General features: G+C 40.0%; 1 protein-coding gene across 1 annotated transcript in view; it reads right to left on the bottom strand.

Annotated features, from left to right (window-relative positions):
* The window catches only part of TG (thyroglobulin), a 364,454-nt gene that overhangs the window by 12,244 nt on the left and 331,251 nt on the right, over window positions 1-20,959 (bottom strand). The window contains exons 45-46 of the mRNA XM_078151800.1: window positions 17,938-18,119; window positions 8,373-8,480 (exon numbers count right to left, since the gene is read on the bottom strand). Of these exons, the coding sequence (XP_078007926.1) occupies window positions 8,373-8,480; window positions 17,938-18,119 (290 nt within the window). The remainder of the gene's footprint in view (window positions 1-8,372; window positions 8,481-17,937; window positions 18,120-20,959) is intronic.

Raw genomic sequence — 20,959 nt, 5'->3', positions numbered from 1 at the left:
ATGCTCCAGCCTGTCAAAATCTTTTTTGAATCCTGACTCTGTCAGCCAGTATGTTAGCTATCCCTCCCAAATCTGCAAACTTAATAAGCATACCATTTATGCCTAAATTTTATCACTGATAAAAATGTTAGGTATTGCAGCCAGAGCCAGTGACAGATCTCTGGAACATTCCATTGAAGACCTTCTTCTAAGATGACAACAAATCATCTATGACTATTTCTGAGTCCAGCTACTCAGTTAGTTCTGGAACCATCTAACTGTGCTATCATCTAGGCGATACTTCTCTATCTGTCTCCTCTAGAATAGTTGGAAACAGTCTGATCAAATGCTTTTCTAAGTCTAGGCAAACCATATCTCTAGTGACTAGCTCAGAATCACATAGGTAGAGAATCACTTATTATTAGTGCCAGGACTTGAATCTGGAACTTCTAAGTCCCAGACCTCCAACCCAGGGCTTTTTCTACTCATCATCCTCTTTCTCTTAGCTTGAACTTTTATTGGATGATTTTGTTGACCATATAAGGAGTAGCTAGTCCAGCCTCTTCAGTATTTGCGTTGGACTCTTAGTTTTTTAAAAAATGGCCAAGGCAGTCAACCAGCAAAGATAATATCTGGGATGTGTAATTTTAAAATGTCCGGAAAACATGAAGACATGTAATGGTCATCTGTAGCATTTACAGATCCATTCCAAAAACAGGGATAATTTATATAAAAGATAAACATTGCTGCTTTCTTAGTCATTTTAAATGTTTTCCTGTGTATTCCTTAAAGGAACAGAACTAAAAAATCCTTTGCATTTGGACAAGGCTTATAGTTTGCCAGGTTCTTTCCTGCCCATTATCTCATTGGATACTCAGAGCAGTCCTGCGTGGAAGGCTGAACAGGCCATTTTTCTCAACCCTGCTTAAAAAGCAGTAATTATGATTCTAATTCATGTTTCTATAGCACTTTGAGGTTTAAAGACCACTTCCTCTCCTGTTCTACAAACTCTAGTGGCTTCCTATTAACTTTAGCATCAAATAAAACCAATCTGTTCAGCACTGAAAGTCCTATACATCTAGCCTTGTCTTAACTTTTATATTACTCTACTTCATATAGTCTGGCCAAATTGATGTTGCTACTGTTCCTTACACACACTCTCCCACTTCCCATCACTGTGACTTTGTAATGTCCCCCTGCCTTGAATGTATTCCCTCTTTACCTCTGCACCTTGGAACCCCTGTTTTCCTTCAGCTCAGGTACTATCACCTCCATGAGGCCTTTTCTGATCCCTCCAGCTGCCAATGTCTCCACCTTTCCCCCCAAACTGCTTTGAATTTATTTTGTATACATTTGGTATTTATTTATATGTCCATGCAATGTATCTCCCTTGTCCCTAGTAGATGGAAAATTCCATGAAGGTAGGGAATGTTTATTGTCTTTGGATTCCTGGAGCCTGGTGTGGGGCCTGGTACACAGTAGTTATTTAATAGATATGTGTTGATTAGATTATTATCACTAACAGCAAATGATATCTAAGAGTGTATGGCATAATGAGTTTGGAATCAGAGACCTTGGTTGTAGTCCTGTCTGCTACTTACTACTTATGTGACATTGGGCAATTCCCTTTACCTCTCTGGGTCTCAGTTTCCTCATTTGTAAAATGAGAGGACTGAAGAATATGGTGTCTTCCAGCTCAAAAGTATAAGAGCCTATCCCTACAAAACTCTATACTTATATTACCTCATTGAGTCCTGACAACTTTTTTCCCCTTATGGTGCTATGTCATAGACTAGGCTTTGGCCCTCTTCCCCCCAGGGCGGATCCTAACAAAACAACTATTAAGTTGTTAGCATTGGTCAGAATAACAGAAACTGCTTGAGCATGGAGCAATGTTAACTCTCACATCTATAAAATGAAACAATTGGACAATATAGGCTCTGAGGTTCCTTCTAGCTATGATTTTGTGATACTATGATCTCATTTGTTGCCTAAATTTAATATATGCTCATTGGTTGATTGATTATTGACAATGGGCAGTCGTTTTACTTCTCTGTCGGTTTCCTCTTCTAGAAAAGGGAGGTGATAATAAGGCCCCTTCCAGCTCTGGATCTAGATCTAAATTTTTAGACCCCAGGAGCTAAAACCAAAAATCCCATAGCTTAGGTACTAGAGGAAAAGGTGATTCCAAAAATGCAGACCTTCTGTGAATAGAGCAGAAGAGGGCAGAGCATGGTAGGTCTTTCAGTGTGGTCCTTCATAGCATCCTCTCCTCTGTCTGTAATTCTGCAGTTACAAGTGAAGGCAACCTGGCGAAGTAGGCACTTAAGATACTATTATCTTCCTTTTAAAGATAAGTAAATTGAGGATCAGAGAAGTTAAATGACTTTTCCACAGTCACACAGCTCATACAGGTAGGAGGTGGGATTCAAACCTATGCTTTCCTGATTCCAAGTCCAGCAAGCTACCCATCATGCCATGTTTCCTCTAGAATAGATCTATCTTCTTAAGAAGAACATTCAGTTCACTGGCTCACTGTGGCACAGAGGTGATGGTGGGTTCCCAAAGGCTTTGGCAGTAGAAAGAGCACAAGTTCTGGTAGGTCTTGTGCTAAGCTAAAAAGGTTTCAAGTATGGGCCCACCAATAGACTGCATGTCTGTCACATGAAGTCCAGCCTGGCTAACTCTGAGAGGCTTCACATTAGAGGACGGTGAATTTTTAGGCCATGACAATTCAGGTAGTTGTCTTCAGGTTTGAAGACTTCGTGATCTGTGTTAGGTAGAGAGAAGTGTTTTTTTATTATTATTATTATTATTATTATTATTATTCAATAACAATTTCTATTCTGACTCAGAGTACCAAGACCATGCCTCCACCAGTTTCATTACACTGACTGTCTATTCTGACTCACATGGGCTTGGATCACACTTTTGACAACCTCCTATTGCTTAATGGCCGTCCTGGAATTCTGACACAGCCTGCTCCTGGACCTCATTTCTGGCTGTGCCCCAGGTGTCATTATTATGCCTGCCTCAGACACCTTCCCCTGCTCCCAGTTCACAGACAGAGGAGAGGACACTATGAAGGGCCATACTGAAAGACCTACCATGCTCTGCCCTCTTCTGCTCTATTCACAGAAAGTCTGCATTTTTGGAATCACCTTTTCCTCTAGTACCTAAACTATGGGATTTTTGTTTTTAGCTCCTGGGGTCTAAAAATTTAGATCTAGATCCAGAGGTGGAAGGGGCCTTATTATCACCTCCCTTTTCTAGAAGAGGAAACAGACAGAGAAGCAAAATGACTGCCCATTGTCAATAATCAATCAACCAATAAGCATTTATTAAGCACCTACTATGTGCCAGGAACTGTGTTAAGTGCTGGGGATACAAAAAGAAGCAAAAAATAGTTCCTGGCCTCAAGGAGCTCATCTGAACTCATGTAAAGTGGTGTACAAATGACTTGGAGCAAGTAACTTTTTAAAGTAATAATAGCTAGCATTTATGTAGCATATTAAAGTTTACACAATGTATTGCATGTTATTTCCTTATATCTGCACATTGTCCCTGTGTGTTAGATGCTATCTATCATTATCATCTCTATTTCATGCATAAGGAAACCGAGCCCACGAGAGGTTAAAAGGCTTGATCATACCCTTAATACTGCTATTATCCACAAGTATTCCATTTCCAAGTTCATGAACTCTGAAATTCCTTTATCTCATAATGTTTTAACGTTTTATATTTTCATTTGCCTTATGACCCCTGACCATGTTCTTTGTCTTCTTTGTGACTTACAATCCCTTTACTCATTAGTTATTTCTCAAACCATCTCCCCTGCACTTGCTATCCCTTCCTTCTTTCCCCTTCTTTCTATTTCCATTTCCTTCCTCCCTTCTTTCCTTCCTTCCTTCCTTCCTTCCTTCCTTCCTTCCTTCCTTCCTTCCTTCCTTCCTTCCTCTCTCCCTCCCTCCCTTTAGTGAATCAGTTCACCTCTACACCATCCTCTAAACCTCAGGCTCTTACCCCCTAATCCTATCACCCCCTTATTTGATCACATCTCGCCATGCTCAACCTTGGATTAATCCCACCATCAGTTGCCTTCACTTGTTTAACTGCAGAATTACAGAAAACCATGAAGACTGTATCCACTACAAATTTATGTCACATAATCTTAACTGGGTTCTCACTGTGGCAAAGCAATCCTTTTATACTTTCCTAAACAATCTCTATCCCACCTACTACAGTGACTTTTTCCAAACATTTTCATCCTTCCTCAAACCTCCCATGCCACTTCCTCCCCTTGTTTCCCTCCCTCTCAGCTGACAATCTTGCCTCATTCTTCACTGAAAAATTGAGGCCATTTGCTAAGAGCTGTCTTTCTTCTTCCTCCTCATATCACCTAACTCAGATATTTTCCCCCACCATCTTCTCCCTTTTCCTTGTCTCAAATGAATAGATGGCCCTTCTGCTAGTCAAGGCAGACCCATCTACATGCACAAGTGATCCCATCATATCCGATCTTCTCCAGAATATTTCTCCCTCTACTATTCCTACTTCCTAATTAATCTTCAATAGCCCTGTTTATTGTTTCCCTGATGCCCACTAATACACTCATGTCTCCTCATCATTCAAAAACTGTCCTCCACAGGGGGTTATAGAAGGGTGCTTAGTTTAATGGGAATGGGAGGTATGGGAGGGATCTTTGTGGGGAATAGGTTAAGTAATAGAAGGCAAAGTAGTGGGTAGAAGTAAAGTAGAGGAGTAAGGAGATAGGAAATAAGAGATACACACAAACATAAAATAAAGATCAGGACCAATTCTCACTCCAAAGTTACCAATGGTCTCCTAAGTGCCAAATCTAATGCTTTTTTCTCAGTCCTCATCCTTCTTGACCTCCCTCAGGCTTAGATACTGCCAATTACCCTCTTCTTGATTCTCTCCTTTCTAGTTTTTCCCGGTTCCCCTTCTGGCTGTCTGACCACTTCTTAGTCTTCCATGCTGACCCTTTATCAAGGTCATGCTCAATAACTGTGAGTGTCCAACAAGGCTATGTCTTAGGCCCACTTCTTTTCACCCTCTATACAATTACGCTAAGGGATGTCATCAGATCCCACGGATTCAATTATCACCTCTATGCAGATGACTCTCAGATTTGTTTAACCAGCCCTTTCTCCTATCTCCATTCTTACATCTTACACTGCTTACTGAACATCTCAGAATGTGTCCTCTATATATCTTTAATTCAACTGGTTTGAAATCAAAACCCATTATCTTTACCCCCAAATCCTCCCTGCCTTCAAACTTGCCAATGAGTGGCAAGGAAATTGCTATATTCCTAGTTACCTGGGCTTGTAACATAGGTATCGTCTTTAACTCTTCACTCTCTCACCACCCATATCCTCTCATGTACCATGTTGAGTTGATTTTGCAGCATCTTTCATATATACCTCTTTCTATCCTCTGACACATTCTGGTGCAGGCCCTCATCACGTCACATCACCTCACATCACGTCACCTCACTATTTACAATAGCCTGCTGGTTGGTCTTCCTCAGATTTCTTCCTACTCCAATCTATCCTCTACTCAGTTGTCAAAATGGTCTTCCAAAAGCATGGGTCTGACCATGTTACTTCCTTATTCAATCAACTCCAGGGGCTCCCCAGTGCTGCCAAGATCAAATAAAAAATCCTCTATTTGGAATTGAAAGCCTTTAATAACCTGGCTCCTTATGTTTTTCAGCCTTTTCACCTTTACTTCCTCTATGTTCTCTACGATCAGGTGACACTGACCTGTTATTCCACGCATGATACTCTAGCTCCCCATTCTGAATTTTCACTGGTTGCCCCCCATGCCTTGGAATACTCTTACTTCTCCTCTCTGCATGCTAGTTTCCTTTAAGTCTAAGCTTGAAACTTTCTGCAGTCCCCCTCAATATCTGTGCCTTCACTCTGGGATTGCCTCAAGTTAGCCTGTATATATTTGTTGTAAATAGTTATTTTCATGTTGTCTCCCTAACTAGAATGAGGGCTCCTTGAGGACAGGGACTACATTTGTCTTTCTTTGTGTCCCCATAGCACTTAGCATAGTGCCTATAGTGAGCACTTAATACATAATATATATTATATATACAATATAATATGACATATAAAATATGTTTTTTTATATTATAATATGTAGCATATAGTAAGCACTTAATAAATGTTTTTTGACTTGATTTGCCTGGGGTCATACATCTAGTAATTCTCTGAGGTAGGATTTAAAATCAGGTCTTCCTGACTCTACAATTCCTTGCTTTATTCACTATGCAACCTAGCCGATATGGTTCATTTGGTGATAGCCATGGATGACCATGTCTGCGTGACTTTACTAATAAGGTTTATTCAGAACATCCGACCTTGACCAAATAAAACTGGATTGAGCTGGTTTCTCCACTTTACTGCATGTTATCCATACAGTCCCTGGCATATAGTACACAGCTGGTGGTATGTTTTAGCTCTAAGGACAAAAGCATTGAATACCCTTACTCTTCTATTTAGACAAGGGGCTTGGGACCCCAAATTAAAGAGTTGGCCCTGGAATCATGTGACAATTCCCTATATAATGACAAAAGACACCCGTAATTCCCACTTCCAGAAAGGAGATATTTCTGGACACATCTCCCCATCCTTGGTATTTCTGACCACATGTTCAGCCAACCACAGGCTGAGGCAGGTTCCTTTCATCCTCTAGCCTGAAACAGATGGGTTTTTCTTCTTTTTTTCTCTCCCCAATTCAGCCCTCATGCTTTTTTGCCTAGAGTTTTTGTACACACTGCTTAAATCCCTTCCCTTCCCTTGGTCAACTTGTAATCCCCAAGATGTAGGGTAGATCAAACATAGAAACACTTCAAAGAAGGCCTTGAGCATTTAGTGGATGACAGATGGGGAGGGGCTTCGGGGAAACCAGGATCAGATTAAAGTGTTTTTGCTTCTGTTTTTGTTATTTCAAAAAGAAAATAACTTGGGCTTGTGTGATTGAATCACTCTCTGCTTAAAGCTGCTAAACTTTGCGGGTGGCTATCATGCCCAACCACACCGCGTCCTTTGATACAAACATCAGAGACAGAACGGTGGGCTGAATCTGACCATCTGGCTTGTCTTGTGTTCTCAGAAGTCATGAGTTGTATTGCAAAGTTAACTCTAGACTTAGCATTTGAAGACCTGGGTTCCAGTTCTTGTTCAGCTTCTCCTTAAGGAAATCTTATTCTTCCTTGGTCTCACTTTCCTCATTACAAGATATTCTTGTAACAATATTAACTATACCTCCTCCTTCCTTAGCCTTGCCTTTTGAAATCTTTCTTTTCCTCCTTGAAGCCCTGCCTGATTTTTTCAGTTAAAGAGATTTTCCCTTTCTCACATTTGCCTAGAGCACTGTGTCTGGATTTGACCTTTACTCCTATCACTCTCTACATCGGTGTTCAAACATTTATGAGAAACATGCTATTCTTTACTGTGAGGAATGTTAGGAGATATTTGCATGGTATTATAAATTTAAGTCCAATATAAGCAAGAGAGACTCCCATCTGCACATATGACATGAATTACTGGTACACAATTTTAAAACACTAGCATGTCTGTGAGAATCACTGCTCTATCTTGTATTACGGTTGTTTGTGAATATGTTGTAGCTGTCCCTCCCTGATTCTTCTCTCCCCATCCCTTATTCCTCCTCCCCAAGAGATTATAAATTTCTAGTCCTGGATTTGGAGTCAGACACCCTGGGTTCAAAGGATCTCCGACACTTACTTGCAGATTCTCCATCATAGCATTGGTTCTCAAAGGATATACCAAGAGAGTTCAAGTGATAGTTAGGTGACATAGTGGATAGAGAGCTGGACACGGAGTCAGAAAGACCTGCGTTCAAATCTACCCTCAGATATTTATTAGCTTTGGGAGGCTGGACAGGTCACTTAATCTCTGTCTATCTCAGTTTCCTTATTTGTAAAACAGGGATAGTAGAGGCATCCCCTTCTAGGGTTGTGAGGATTAAATAAGATAATATTTGCAAAGTGCTTCACAAATCTCAAAGCTCTTTATCAATGAGAATTAATAAATGCCAGCTGGTCCTACCAAGTTTGAAAGGTGTACCAATAGACTTAATGTGGGTCAGCTGAGGATTAACCTTCTAAGTATGGAAAGATTATGAAGTTAACTGAAGGGACAAAGACCACCTACTAAGACAAGAAAAGGTGATCCCCAATGGAGGAGAGAATATGCACACTTACAAAGTTATAGATTTCTGAAAATCTGGAGGGCTAATTTTATTTAAAGCAAAAAAAGACCAGGATCACCCAGGTTTCAAGAAACACATTCTCTCCATAAGACCAGCTATTTCTGGCCAAATGGTCACCTTACCTGTTCTGAGAGTAGGTTTCGGGCACGTAATACATATAGATGTTCCCTCGGGCTTCCTTTGCCCAGTGGTTGGCCATGTCAATAATGGGACAGTTGATAAAATAGTCTCTGGAGCAGGAGAGAGAGGAGAGAGAGAGTCTGTTAGGGTCGATCTAGGTAGTCACACTATGAATTCAGTAGCCCATCAGTGAGGGCCCTTCACCATCCAAACCTGTGCTTTACCACCTGTGCTTTTAGCACTATCCCAAGAGAACTGGTCTGCTCCCCAACCCCAACTCACCACCAACACTACACTGTGTCCCTTCCCTCAAGGAGGGCCAAATGCTGAGTCCACAGTAGAATATTCCCAAGGACAAACAAGAAACCCCTTCTAGCCATTAGTGTCCTCCACCTCCAATTGCTCTGCATTGATTTATCTGTCTACATGCTCTCACCCTTGTTATAGAATACAAACTCTGGGAGGGCAGGAGTTGTTTTGTCTTTGAATCCCCAGTGCCTGGCACATAGTTTTGGCTGGACTTAGATAATAATAATAATAATAATAATAATAATAATAATAATAATAATAATAATGATAATAATGATAATAATAATAAATGATGATGATGATAGCTAGCATGTATACAGTCCCTTAAGTTTTACAAAGTGCTTTATCTCTACAAGCTCATTTGATCCTTATAACAACCCTGTGAAGTAGGTGCCATTATCATCCCCATTTTATAGATGAGGAAACAGACACAGAAGAGATTAAGTGAGTTGCTCAGTGTCTCAAAGCTAGTAGGGATCTAAGACTGGATTTTAATTCAGGTTTTCCTGACTCCAAGTCCAACACTTGATCGATTGAGTCAATTAGCTGCTTAATAGAGTGTTAGACTATTGGATGGATGTTGAACTTGAATTAGAATCCTGAATTCTACCTCACATCCTGATTACATGTGTGGAAAGTCACTTAACTATTTTGAGTCTCAATTTCCTGAGCTGTAAAATGGATAATTATAGCAGCTTCCTCACAGGGTTGCTGTGAAGATCAAATTAGTTAATTTATTTAAAATACTTCAGGAATCTTAATGTGCTATGTAAATGTAAGTTCTTATGATGATTTTGAGTTGGGATAATTTCATTTATTATATTTACATAGCAAGTGCTTAATAAGTGTTGATTGATTGAATGATTAATTAAAGGACTTAATAAATATCATTAAATGAGTAACTGAATATGAGAGCCAGTTCAGGGATGATTACATTGGTTCAGCACTATAGGAATCTGGGATGTGCCCTGAGGGGGTCTATCATTCGATTTACTATTTTGGGTGGCTGATACAAATACAGTGGGAGTAAACTTGTAATATAATTTGGAATGTCTCTGAGTGAGGAGAGAGGCTGAGAGTAACAGGAAACAGGAAGAAAGCAAATTAACAATGCAATATCTATTGAGCATAGGGCTGTACACCTTTGCCCTGGCCACATCATTTCTTGAATATTACATTCTGTGCTGAGTGCCACATTCTAAACAAAGCTTTGATAAGCTGGAAAAGGTCCAGAGGAGGGAAATCAGGATGGTAAAAGAAATTGAGATCATGCCTTATGAGGTTGGTTGACAGAAAAAGGGATATTTAGCCTGAAGAAAACAGTATTTAAGGGAGAGATCAAAGCTGTCTCTGAAGAGCTGTCACATGGAAAAGAGATTATATTTGTTTTGCTAGGACTGAGAATGCAGAACAAGGAGAAAATAATAGAATTTCCAGAAAGGTAAATTTGGGCCCAACGGAAGGAAAAACCCATGAACAACTGGGAAAAATGGAATGGGCTGCCTTAGGGAAAGAGAGGGGTCCTCATCATTGGAGGTCTTTAAGTGAGGCTGGAAGATTTACTGTTGAGATTGGACTTGTTTAGGTTGGATTAAATGTCTTCTAAAGTCATGATTCTAGGATTTTATGCAATAGATTTGATATTATAGAAAAAGTGTGATACTTAGAGTCAAAGGTTTGGGTTTAATCAGAGCCTCTGACACTTACCAACTTAAGCATCATTTAGTAAGCAACAAACTCCATGACCATCAGTTTCTTCATTCATCAAAAAAGGGGATAATAATACTTGTATTTCCTACAAAACTATTCTGAAGAAAGTGATGAAAGTACTATAGTGCTAAAAAAGTATTATGTAAACATAATGTTATTGCAATTGCTATTATTAGTAGTAATAACACAAGATAAATAGTACAGTGGAAGAAACAATGAACCTGGATCTTGGTTAAAATCTTGGCTTTGCTACTTATTAGCCACATGACCTAAAGCAAGCCACTTTAATTTCTTAGATTAAGAGACTGGAGTGGGGGTGACCAGGAAAGTCTTCATGCATTACATAGTATTTGAGCTGAATCCTAAAGGAAATCAGAGATTCCAGGAGATGGATGTGTGCAGGGAAGGCTTCCCAGAGAAGGTGGAACGTGACCACCATCCTCTCAGTCACCCAGGCTCAAAACCTAGGTGTCATCCTTGATACCTGACTCTTTCTCACTCTTCCCTCAGATCCAATCCATTGGAAGTCTTGTCAGTTCTACCTTCATAATATCTCTCATACATACCCCGTTCTAGCCTCTGACACAGTCACCACCCTAATGCAGGACCTTACCACTTCCTGTTTGGACAATTATGGTAGCCTTCTGGTTGGTTCCCTGACTCAGGTTTCTCCTATCGTCCATTCCGCTGACAAAGTCATCTCCCCAAAGAACAAGTCTGACTGTGTCTCTTCCCTACTCCAAAAACTTCAGTACCTTCTGAATGCTTTGCTATACATATCAAATGTAAAATCCTCTATTCGGCCTTTAAAGTCTTTCAGAGCTTGGTTATTTCCTTTCTTTCCAGTCTGCTTACATCTTGGTCCCTTCCACATACAGTGACAATGATCTTCCATCTGCCAACTCTGTGAATTTTCATTCTCCGTCTCCTAAGCTTCAAGTGCTCCCCCTCCTCATCTCTGCTGCTGGCTTCCTTTCAGGTCTCAATAAAATTCTATGCTCTTTAATAGGCTTTTCCCAGGCCCCCTCGTGCCTTCTGTCTGAGATTGCCTCCAAGTAACTCTGAATATACCTTGTTGTTTGCATGTTTTCTCCTCCACTAGATTGGGAGCCCCTTGAAAGCAAGGACTGTCTTTGCCTTTCTTTGTATCTCTGCTGTTTAGCAAAGTGCCTAGCTAGCACATAGAAAATGCTTTTTGGCTAACTGAAATGGATTTTGCAGGACAGGTAGTATTTCTATAGGGGCAGAGTTATGGAAAATGATAGAACTTTTCAGATGACCCAATGACCACACCCATCCCTGTGGCTTGGTGTTCCATCCACCATATTCATGCCAGTCGGGATGTGTCAGACAGGTTGCATGAGCGGTGTCCTGTTGCATTCAGCTATATGAGTAGATTCCCATCAAATGGGGGCTTTTACGCAGTTTGGTTATACTGGGGTCCTTAAAAGGTGTTTCTTCCATTGGCATTCATAAGTGAGTGAGACAGGGAGAGGAGGGGAGAAAATTTGTGGGTCATGGCATAGCAAATGCAATAAGGCATGAGAAAGTGTAAGACAGAGTCAGAGGGGGTCAGGAACAGACTTGTCTGGTTACAGCAGGAGGTTCCTTTAGAAAGTGTTCAGCCTTCTCACTTCTGATCTCCTCCCAGTATCACAGCAAGTATTTGGAATTGTTAGATTTCCACCCCTCAGGCATTCTGGATTCCTGCCAATCTATAGCTGTTACCTGTACCTTGGGAACAGCAAATCAGTCCACATGACCAGATGGTGTATTTTCCATGGTGGGTATGTGTACGTGTGTGTGTGTGTGTGTGTATGTGTGGTTGTGTAACACAATTTCTTATGGAAAAGATACTTGGAATAAGCATAGAATTTCCCCACAAGATGGATCTGAAGAGATCATACATTGGATTTAAAGCTGGAAGAGACCTTAGAAATTATGTAATCCAACTCCCTCATTTTACAAATGAAGAAACAGGCACAGAGAAAGAACAGATATTGTCTAGGTCACCCAGTTAATAAGCAATGAAAGTGTGATTTGAGCTGGGGACCTCTGACCCCAAAGCCACTATTCTTTCCACTGTCATTCTCTTTTCTCATGCCTCTTTTCTATATTCTTCTTTCTTCTCAACAATGGAAGCTATGCCAATTACCAAGATTATTCCTAATAATAATGGAATCTGGGCTATGATAAACTAAGAAAATAATTGTCAATAATACTTTTATGTAATATTCTAAAGTTTGCAAAGACCTTATATGGTAGGTACTTAATAAATACACAATTGATTGCTATACATGATCTTATTATCTATAGGTATTATTATGCCCATTTTCTAGATGAAGACACTAAGGCTCATTGAGGTAAAACAAGTTGCCCAAGGTCACTGAGCTAGTAAGAGTCTGGTTCAAGATTTGAATCCAGAGCTTCCTTCCTCATCCAACAGCCTATTCATTGCACATTTTGGTGCAATGGAAAGATCCCTAAAAAAGATCCCTCTGTTCAAATCTAAGCCCTACTACTAATTTTACTTTGGGGAAAAATTTGCTTTACCCTCTGGGCCTTCTTTTTTTTAATCTGTAAAATGGGTTGGTTGAACTAGCTTTGTAAAATCCTTCCGAGCTGCTGACTAAATTACCAGAGTGAGATAATTCCTCTAATTCTGTACCTAATGCCTCAACAATTCTGATGCATGTGAAGATTAAAATATTTTATGGAGATTGTATTTTAGTCAATGCTACCTTCTGGAAGACAAGAAGAAGGTAGCTGTAAAATTCCTTCCAGAATGTGGGGGGACTCCCCAGAGAACCTAGTCTCTTACTTGAGTTGCAATCACCAGTCATAAGTGCCTGCAGAGTCCCATTTCAACTTACAGGATACATATACCTGCTCCATGATGAGTATTTAAAACCAGGGTCAGATGACTTTTGTCCTGGATCAAAAGTCTAATTGTGTGAACCAGGAGATAATGATCCTAGTCTTTTTACTTATATGTATTTAATTCTCTCTTCCCTTGTGTCTGAAACCTTACTTTTGCCTGCACCCATCTGCTCAATCTACATCCCTAAAACCTGGATTTTGCCCAGATTGCATACATTGACTACCTCCCTCCAGGTTGGCCTAAAGCTGTACCTTAGCCTCAGCCCCTGGATTCATGGAAATATTATTCTATAGTAATTGACTCATTACTTGTGTCCATGTCAGTTCCTAGCTCCAGCCCCCCATGCCCCCAAAACACCATGCCCCACTAAGCATGGCCTGTCTCTCTATTGTCCCATGACAATGCTAATGATTTCCATTTCATGTCTAAGTCCCCCATAGCTGGAAGAAAAAGTGTTGTCCAAGGTCAGTCATAAATAGCCCCAGGACCATAACTGGATAACCTTTCAGTGTGGCACCCTGAAAAGAGTACCAGATTTGCATCTGAAGTTCTGGGTTAGAATTCTGGCTCTGTAGCTTAATTTCTAAGAGGCAATTTGGAATAATAGAGTTATTATAATTATAGTCAGGAAGACCCGGATTCAAATCCTGATTCTGATACTTATAAACTGTGTGACCACAGGCAAGTCACTTAAACTTCTGTGCCTCAGTTTCTTTATCTGTCAGAATGGTATAATGATACCTGTAGGTGTAAAGACAGCCTCCCATGGTTGTTTTGAGGCTCAAATAAGTATAGTGCCTTCAAAGCACTTTATAAACTTGAAAGCACTATAAGCATGCTGATTTTTTATTATTAGTATTATTATTATCATCCCTGTGTGACCTGGAGAAAGTCATTTCACCTCCTTAAGCCTAAATTTTCTTTGCAAAGTGCAGGTTGGATGAAATTATCTCTAAGTTCTTTTCCAGCTTTGAATTCTATGATGTGATGAGATTGCTTTGATGAACTCTAAATTCCACTTTCTCTCCAGCAGAACATGTTGGCAATTTATATTTATGGAAATCATGCAGGGCTTAGAGATTCCACATATTTCATTAGCTAGACTTTTCAGAAAGAGACCACATAGAATATTGTGGACTTCAGGGAAAGTGCCTCTTTTTTCTTCTGTAAAATGCCATGTACCACTGTGAACTCAATGAGAGCAAGGACCACACCTTGTCTAGGCTTTGTATCACCCAGTACTATGCTAGCTCGGCATTTGTAGGGTCAAACAAATGTCTGTTGAATTTGAGGGAATTATATGTGTTTAAATAAAAAAGATACCCATCTCCAGCATCCTCCATGTAGCCAAATTCAACCCATCTTTCAAGGATCTACTCTAGTTGCACTTCCTGTCTGAAGCCTTCCTTGATCCCCCAACATTCCCTGATTACCTTCTCTTCTGATAGAACACTCATAGCCTTCCTACAAATTAACACTTAGATATGAACAAGTTTTTATTCTTGTCCATCTTTTTATAGAAATTGATACCTTCTGGAGCAGGAATTCTCAAAGGGTGTGTTGTGACACATTGGTTTCAGTAGGTAAACTATTCTGGCAATAGCACGTGCATGTACAAATCTCCTGACTCTTCTGTCATAACGCCAGTTTGGACAATCCATGTGCTGTGAGCACTTATGGGAAATAATAATACCATACCAGGAACAAAAACGATCCTAGAATGTGGAAGTAGATACTCTTCATGCTACGGAGGGCTAAATCAAGAATCTAGGGTGGGTGTGGGCAGTAGGCAATGTGGTGTGGCAGAAAGAATGTTGGAGTCATCAGGAGAGTTGGGGAAGGATCTCAGCTCTAATCCTTGCCAGTGGTGTTACCCTGGGTCAGCCAGTCTCCCTTCTGAGACTCATTTTGCTTATTTTAAAACAAGGAAAATAATATTCATATTACTTATCTTGAAAATTTATCATGAGGAAAGTGCTTTGTAAAATTGTAAAGTATCATTGAAATATGAACTATGAGTATTACTTTTGTTCATTTGTTTCAGTCAAGTCTGACTCTTTGTGACCCCACTTGGGATTTTCTTGGCAAAGATATTGGAGCGATTTGCTATTTCCCTTCTCCAACTCATCTTACAGATGAGGAAACTGAGGCAAACAGGGTGAAGTGATTTACCCTGGGTCACAAAGCTAGTAAATGTCTAAGGCCATATTTGGACTCAGGTCTTCCTCACTCCATCCACTGAGCCACGTAGATGCCCCTTAAGTATCACTACTTAAAACAAAAGGTGATTTCATATATTCATAGGTATAGAGCTAGAAGGGATCTTAGAGGCCATCAAATCCAACTTCCCCATTTTATAGATGAGGAAACTGAGGCTAAGATAGTTTAAGTGACCTGCCTAGGGTAACATAACCAGTAAGTATCTTAGGTAGAATTAGAACCCAGGCTAATTTGAACTCTAAGCCTAGAACTCTATCCACTTGTGTCACCTGTGATAGAACTAATACTTGGAGAAAAATAAAAGTTTTAAGATTGAGCATTACTTTTTAACAAGAATTAAAGTGTGTCATCTCCAACAATTCTATACTAAGGGTTATTCTGGCTTATCCATTCAATTGTTGATTATTTGATCCACTTTCAGATTGGAGATTGCAGCACCCCTGGGTGAATCTAGCAGATTGTCAAAACATCTAAAACCAGTTCTTCCTCCATTGGCTAGTGGAGCAATCACAGCCTGACCTTAATCTGGCTGAGGAGAGGAGCAAAAGGGGAACTATGAGCTTCCTGAAAGTAGAAGTTACTGGATGTTGAATCAATCATAACTGCATTCTTCCCATTTTGATCACAGAACAGGGTGAATCATGGTAGGAGAGAAGGTGATGGGGGAAAAGAGGAAGGCGAAAAAGATGGAAGATGCAGAAGGAAATCCAAGTCTTCTTATCTAGATATGGCAGGAGAGGGTAGCGATCTTGGAGGAAACCTTTGGGCAATCACTTCCTGAAGGGCTACTTGAGACAGAAGAATTTGCTCTTGCAAAGAGAGAGAAGGTACATGAATGGTTCCTAAGGACAAACGCATTCAGTGGCATTTCATTTAAATTGAATTATAGGGACAATAAGAGTTTAGTTCTTTATGTGTAGGAATTTTCCAAAGAAATGAACCAATCTTTCAAAATTTAAATTTTGACCATATGGGATGGAAACTGAAAGAAATGATTATTAAATAACCAAATATTGGGGAGATCTAAGTTTTTTTTTCCTTTCCTCATTTGAAGATTAGGTGAAAAGCACAGTTCTCTGAAGGGCAGGGTGGATAATGAGATGAAATCTTGGAATAGTTACCCCACCCAATTAGAGAATCTTACAAAGAATTTAATCTAAGATGAATTCTGGCTATTGCTGTCCACTGAGCAGAGGGATACCCTCTTTTGTCTAGATTGTCCTAGATGGGGTAGTCTGGATAAGAGGTAAGTGTCTTTGTCTAAGGCTGAATGATCAGTCATGACTCCCAGTCCCTCATTAGAATAAGCCTACCTCCATTATAATATTCATTATTCTCATTAATTGTTAACTAATCAAGAGTTGATTGCCATCCTCAGGAACACCCACTCTTCTAAGGGCATATAAACATTGAATAGGCTTCACAGGGGTCTTTGGCATTTAAGAGTGCCACTGACCCCGTTTATTAATTATATACTAGCATGAATAATAAAATGATAAACCATGTCTCTCAAATTTTTTATACATCACAGAACTTTCTAAACTGTAGCCCATACTTTCCTACTTCCAATGGATAGCATTTAACCTTCTGCTGATAACTGGTGCAGAGGGAAAAGTGTTGAATTTCAAGTTAGAAGACCTGAATGCAAATCCAGGTTCTGCTAGTGACTACCTGTGCCAAGTTACATGAGTCACTTAAACTCTTTGGACCTCAATTTCCTCCTTTGTAAAATTAGGAGATTGGACTCAATCAGGGGCTACTGACCTTTCTATATGTCATGGACCTCTTTGGTAATTTGGCAAAACTTTTGGCCCTTGTCTTTGAATAACGTTTTTAAATAATTGAAGGAAATGGTAAGCAGAATATTCAGTTTGTTATCTTATGTATATTATGTGTCTATTTCTATATGTACATGTCTTCTCAGAATGTCTCCTTGAGGGCAGGCATTGTTTCATTTTTCGTCTCTGTATTCTCAGAACTTAACAAGGTGCCTGGCATACAGTGCTGAATAAATACTTGTTGATTGATTGTATAACAATCCTTCAAATACTTTAAACTACCTTGTCCTTGCCCTCCTTTCTTAATTCTCTTCTCTAGGCAGAATAACTTAGTTTCTTTAAACTAGCTCTTCTCCTAACCAATCATGTGAGCCTAAGCAAGTCAATTCAACTTTCTACTCCTTCCCATCTCTTCTGTGAAATGCTAAAAGATTAGTGGGCTAAAAGATCACTCAGGGGCCCTTATAGCTTTAAAATTCTATGACTTTACAATGCCAGTCATATCCCACTATACAACAGATTATATTATTTCTAGTATAATGGGATTTGCCAAACAATTAACGACCACAATTAAAGCCAAAACATGAGTAAAAAGCCAAGCAGTTTTGTGTTTCATGGTAATTACAACAAATCACGGTCAACAAAAACTCACTTCCTTCTATCTCTTACCGAGTAGCATTTTCCAGTGCCCTGGAGAATGATGAGTAATCTTCAGTTGAATGCTCAAGGGAATAATACCACGCAGCTGCTGCTTCAATGCTGGTGTCTGAGTCCTCTCCGCCCAGGGAATTCTGAAGAGCTTGGTAAAAGGCTGTTTTGCTACTGGTTCTGCCTTGACTTTCTTCAAATTTCTTAAAAAATAATTTTTTTTGAAAAAGGACAAAATGATGACATATTTGAATTGAAATGGTGTAAGCCAAAAGCTCCCAAACCCTCCATCAACTGACTAAATTTAATAGGCCCCTGCTCTGATTCATGTTTCTAATCTTGCAATTCCCCTGAGCTAGGGTTTAAATGGGGCAGAACCTCAGCTGAAGTAATTTTATTAGGAGAGTGGAGGGCTGGAATAATAGGGAGGTGACAGTCCTACCACCCTCTGCACATTACAGGGCATCCGGAAGGAGAATTCTGTTCATTCTGGATACTACATTTTAGGAGGTTCATTGACAAGCCAGAGCAATTCCAGAGCAGGGACGCAGGATTATCAGATCATAGATTTAGACCTAGAAGGGACTTCAGAGGCTGTCTAGCCTCCCACGTACCCCCTTTCCTTTCCTATAGTCCACTTAGGCAGCTAGGTGTCCCAGTGGATAGGGCTCTGAGCCTGGAATTCAGGAAGACCTGAGTTCAAATACAGCCACAAACACTTACTAGCTGTGTGACCCTGGCCACTTAATAGCTCTCTGCCTCAATTTCCTTATTTATAAAAAGGGGATAATAATAGCACCCACATCCTGGGTCACTGTGAAAATCAAATGAGATCAGTAAAGTGCTTTGGAAATATTTTGTTTGTCATTGTTCTGTCATTTTCAGTTGTGTCGGACTCCTTGTCAGACCTCATTTGGGGCTTTCCTGTTTGGAGTGGTCTGCCATTTACTTCTTCAGCTCATTTTACAGATGAGGAAACTGAGGTGAACAGAGTTAAGTGACTTGCCCAGGGTCACAGAGCTAGTAAGTGTCTGAGGCTAGATTTGAACTCAGGAAGATGAGTCTTCCTGACTCCAGGCCCAGGGCTCTATCCACCGGGATGCCTAGCTAACACTTTCAAAATCTTTAAGTGCTATATAAATGCTTACTATTATCATATGATATAATATATATATATATATATATATATATATATATGCACATATGTGTACTACTTACATACAGGATACACATACAGATATGTATGGAAAGAGATGCATCTAGGCACATAAAATGAATCCAATAAAACCCACCCGCTCCAAGGAGACAGGGCACACTTGCATAACTTTGAAGATTCCATGGGTGGGTCAACCTGGCTAATCACTTTAGGTGATAGTTACTAATCATCAGGGACATAGTATAGTGGAAACAAGGACTGAACTAGGCATCAGGTAAACAAAGGGAGAAGGGAAACAAGCATTTATTAAGTGCTTGTTCTGTGCCAGGCATTGTGACAAGTGCTTTAAATTTGATCCTTAAAACAATCTGGGAGGTGGATGTTATTAATATCTCCATTTTTATAGTTGAAGAAACCGAGGAAGGCAAAGGTTAAGTGACTTGCCCAGGATCACACAGCTAGTCAGTGTCTGAGGCCAATTTTGAACTCAGGTCTTCTTAATTCCAAACCTAGAGCCTTATCCACTATGCCACCCAGCTATCTCAATCAAATCTCTGCTGCTAGTTAGCAGTGTGATTTTGGGCAATTCCCAAGGTTCTGAGCCTTAGTTTCTCATCCTTAAAATGAGGGGAGTGGATTCAATTCCAAAGTCCTTCTACTTCTAATATTCGGTTGGTTCTATGATGCTAAGCATACTTTCAGAAAGTTGAGCCTCATACATAAAGGACCAACTTGCCAAAGTAGATGTGTCTTCATCCCAAACAATCAGTGATCCGTGCTGAAAATACTCTTTACGATGGAATTGACACACTAATCCCCAAGCTGGCACCAGGAGCAAGTCAACAGAGAAATAAATCTCTCCTTATACAGAGGAGGAATTACCAGCTAGTGGGTCTAATATTTCAGGATTCTAGATAAGACAAGTGAAAACAAAACTGTCATCTGCTTCGGTTATTTCCTCTCAGATTATTCTCCACCTATTCTGTATGGATCATGTAGGTACCTATCTATAGACATCACGTCTCCTGCATTAGAATGTAAACTCCTTGAGGGCAGAGACTATTTTTGTTTTTTTCTTTTTATCCCCCATTGCTTAATCCAGTGCCTAGCACTTAATAAAATGCTTATTGATCACGAAAATATTCTTGATTTTGTTTGCCTCTTTTATCCACCCATCTCTACAAGGGCATTCTCAAAGTCTTTCTGAAGAACTTTGGAATTGATTATGAAACATGAGAGACTGGCACAAGACCACCCAGGATAGTGTGCCCACACTGAAGAAGGTGCTCTGCTCTGTGAGCAAAGCAGAATGAAGCACAAAAGAAATGTGAGATGTACCCATTTAGAGACAGCCCCACTCCAAATGTTCATATTCACTATTTGAGTCTGGCCTGTGATAAGAGTCTTCTGATCTTGTTTGGTCTGATCAGCCATGGGCAGACACACTAATACCTTGACCCCAACATAGTGATATCATTTTGGTCCTCTTCGAGAATGAAGGGCAATCTATCTATCTATCTATCTATCTATCTATCTATCTATCTATCTATCTATCTAGATTAGACCTTGTTTTCCTTGGTGTAGGGAGTCCTTGGTGAAGAACTCCTTCTACAAGCTCAGATCAGGAAGATTTTCACAACTTATAGAGAATTACTTAGAGCACTGAGAGGCTAAGTGACTTGTCCAGGGTCACATAGCCAAACTCTATCAGAGACAGGACTTGAAACTCAGTCTTACTGACTCTGATGCTGTCTTTCTAGCCTCTCCGCTACCATGATTCCTCATCTTTTGCATGTTTTCCTTAATTTCTTAGCATCAGCTCTCTAAGACTCTAGGATTATGACAAGGAGAACAGAGCAGATTAGACCTAAGTAGCTCATAATTCCC

This window comes from Phascolarctos cinereus, unplaced genomic scaffold (assembly GCF_003287225.1).
Source record: "Phascolarctos cinereus isolate Bilbo 61053 unplaced genomic scaffold, phaCin_HiC Scaffold_4;HRSCAF=312, whole genome shotgun sequence".
Lineage (NCBI taxonomy): Eukaryota > Metazoa > Chordata > Mammalia > Diprotodontia > Phascolarctidae > Phascolarctos > Phascolarctos cinereus.
This window is presented reverse-complemented; position numbering and strand designations above follow the sequence as displayed.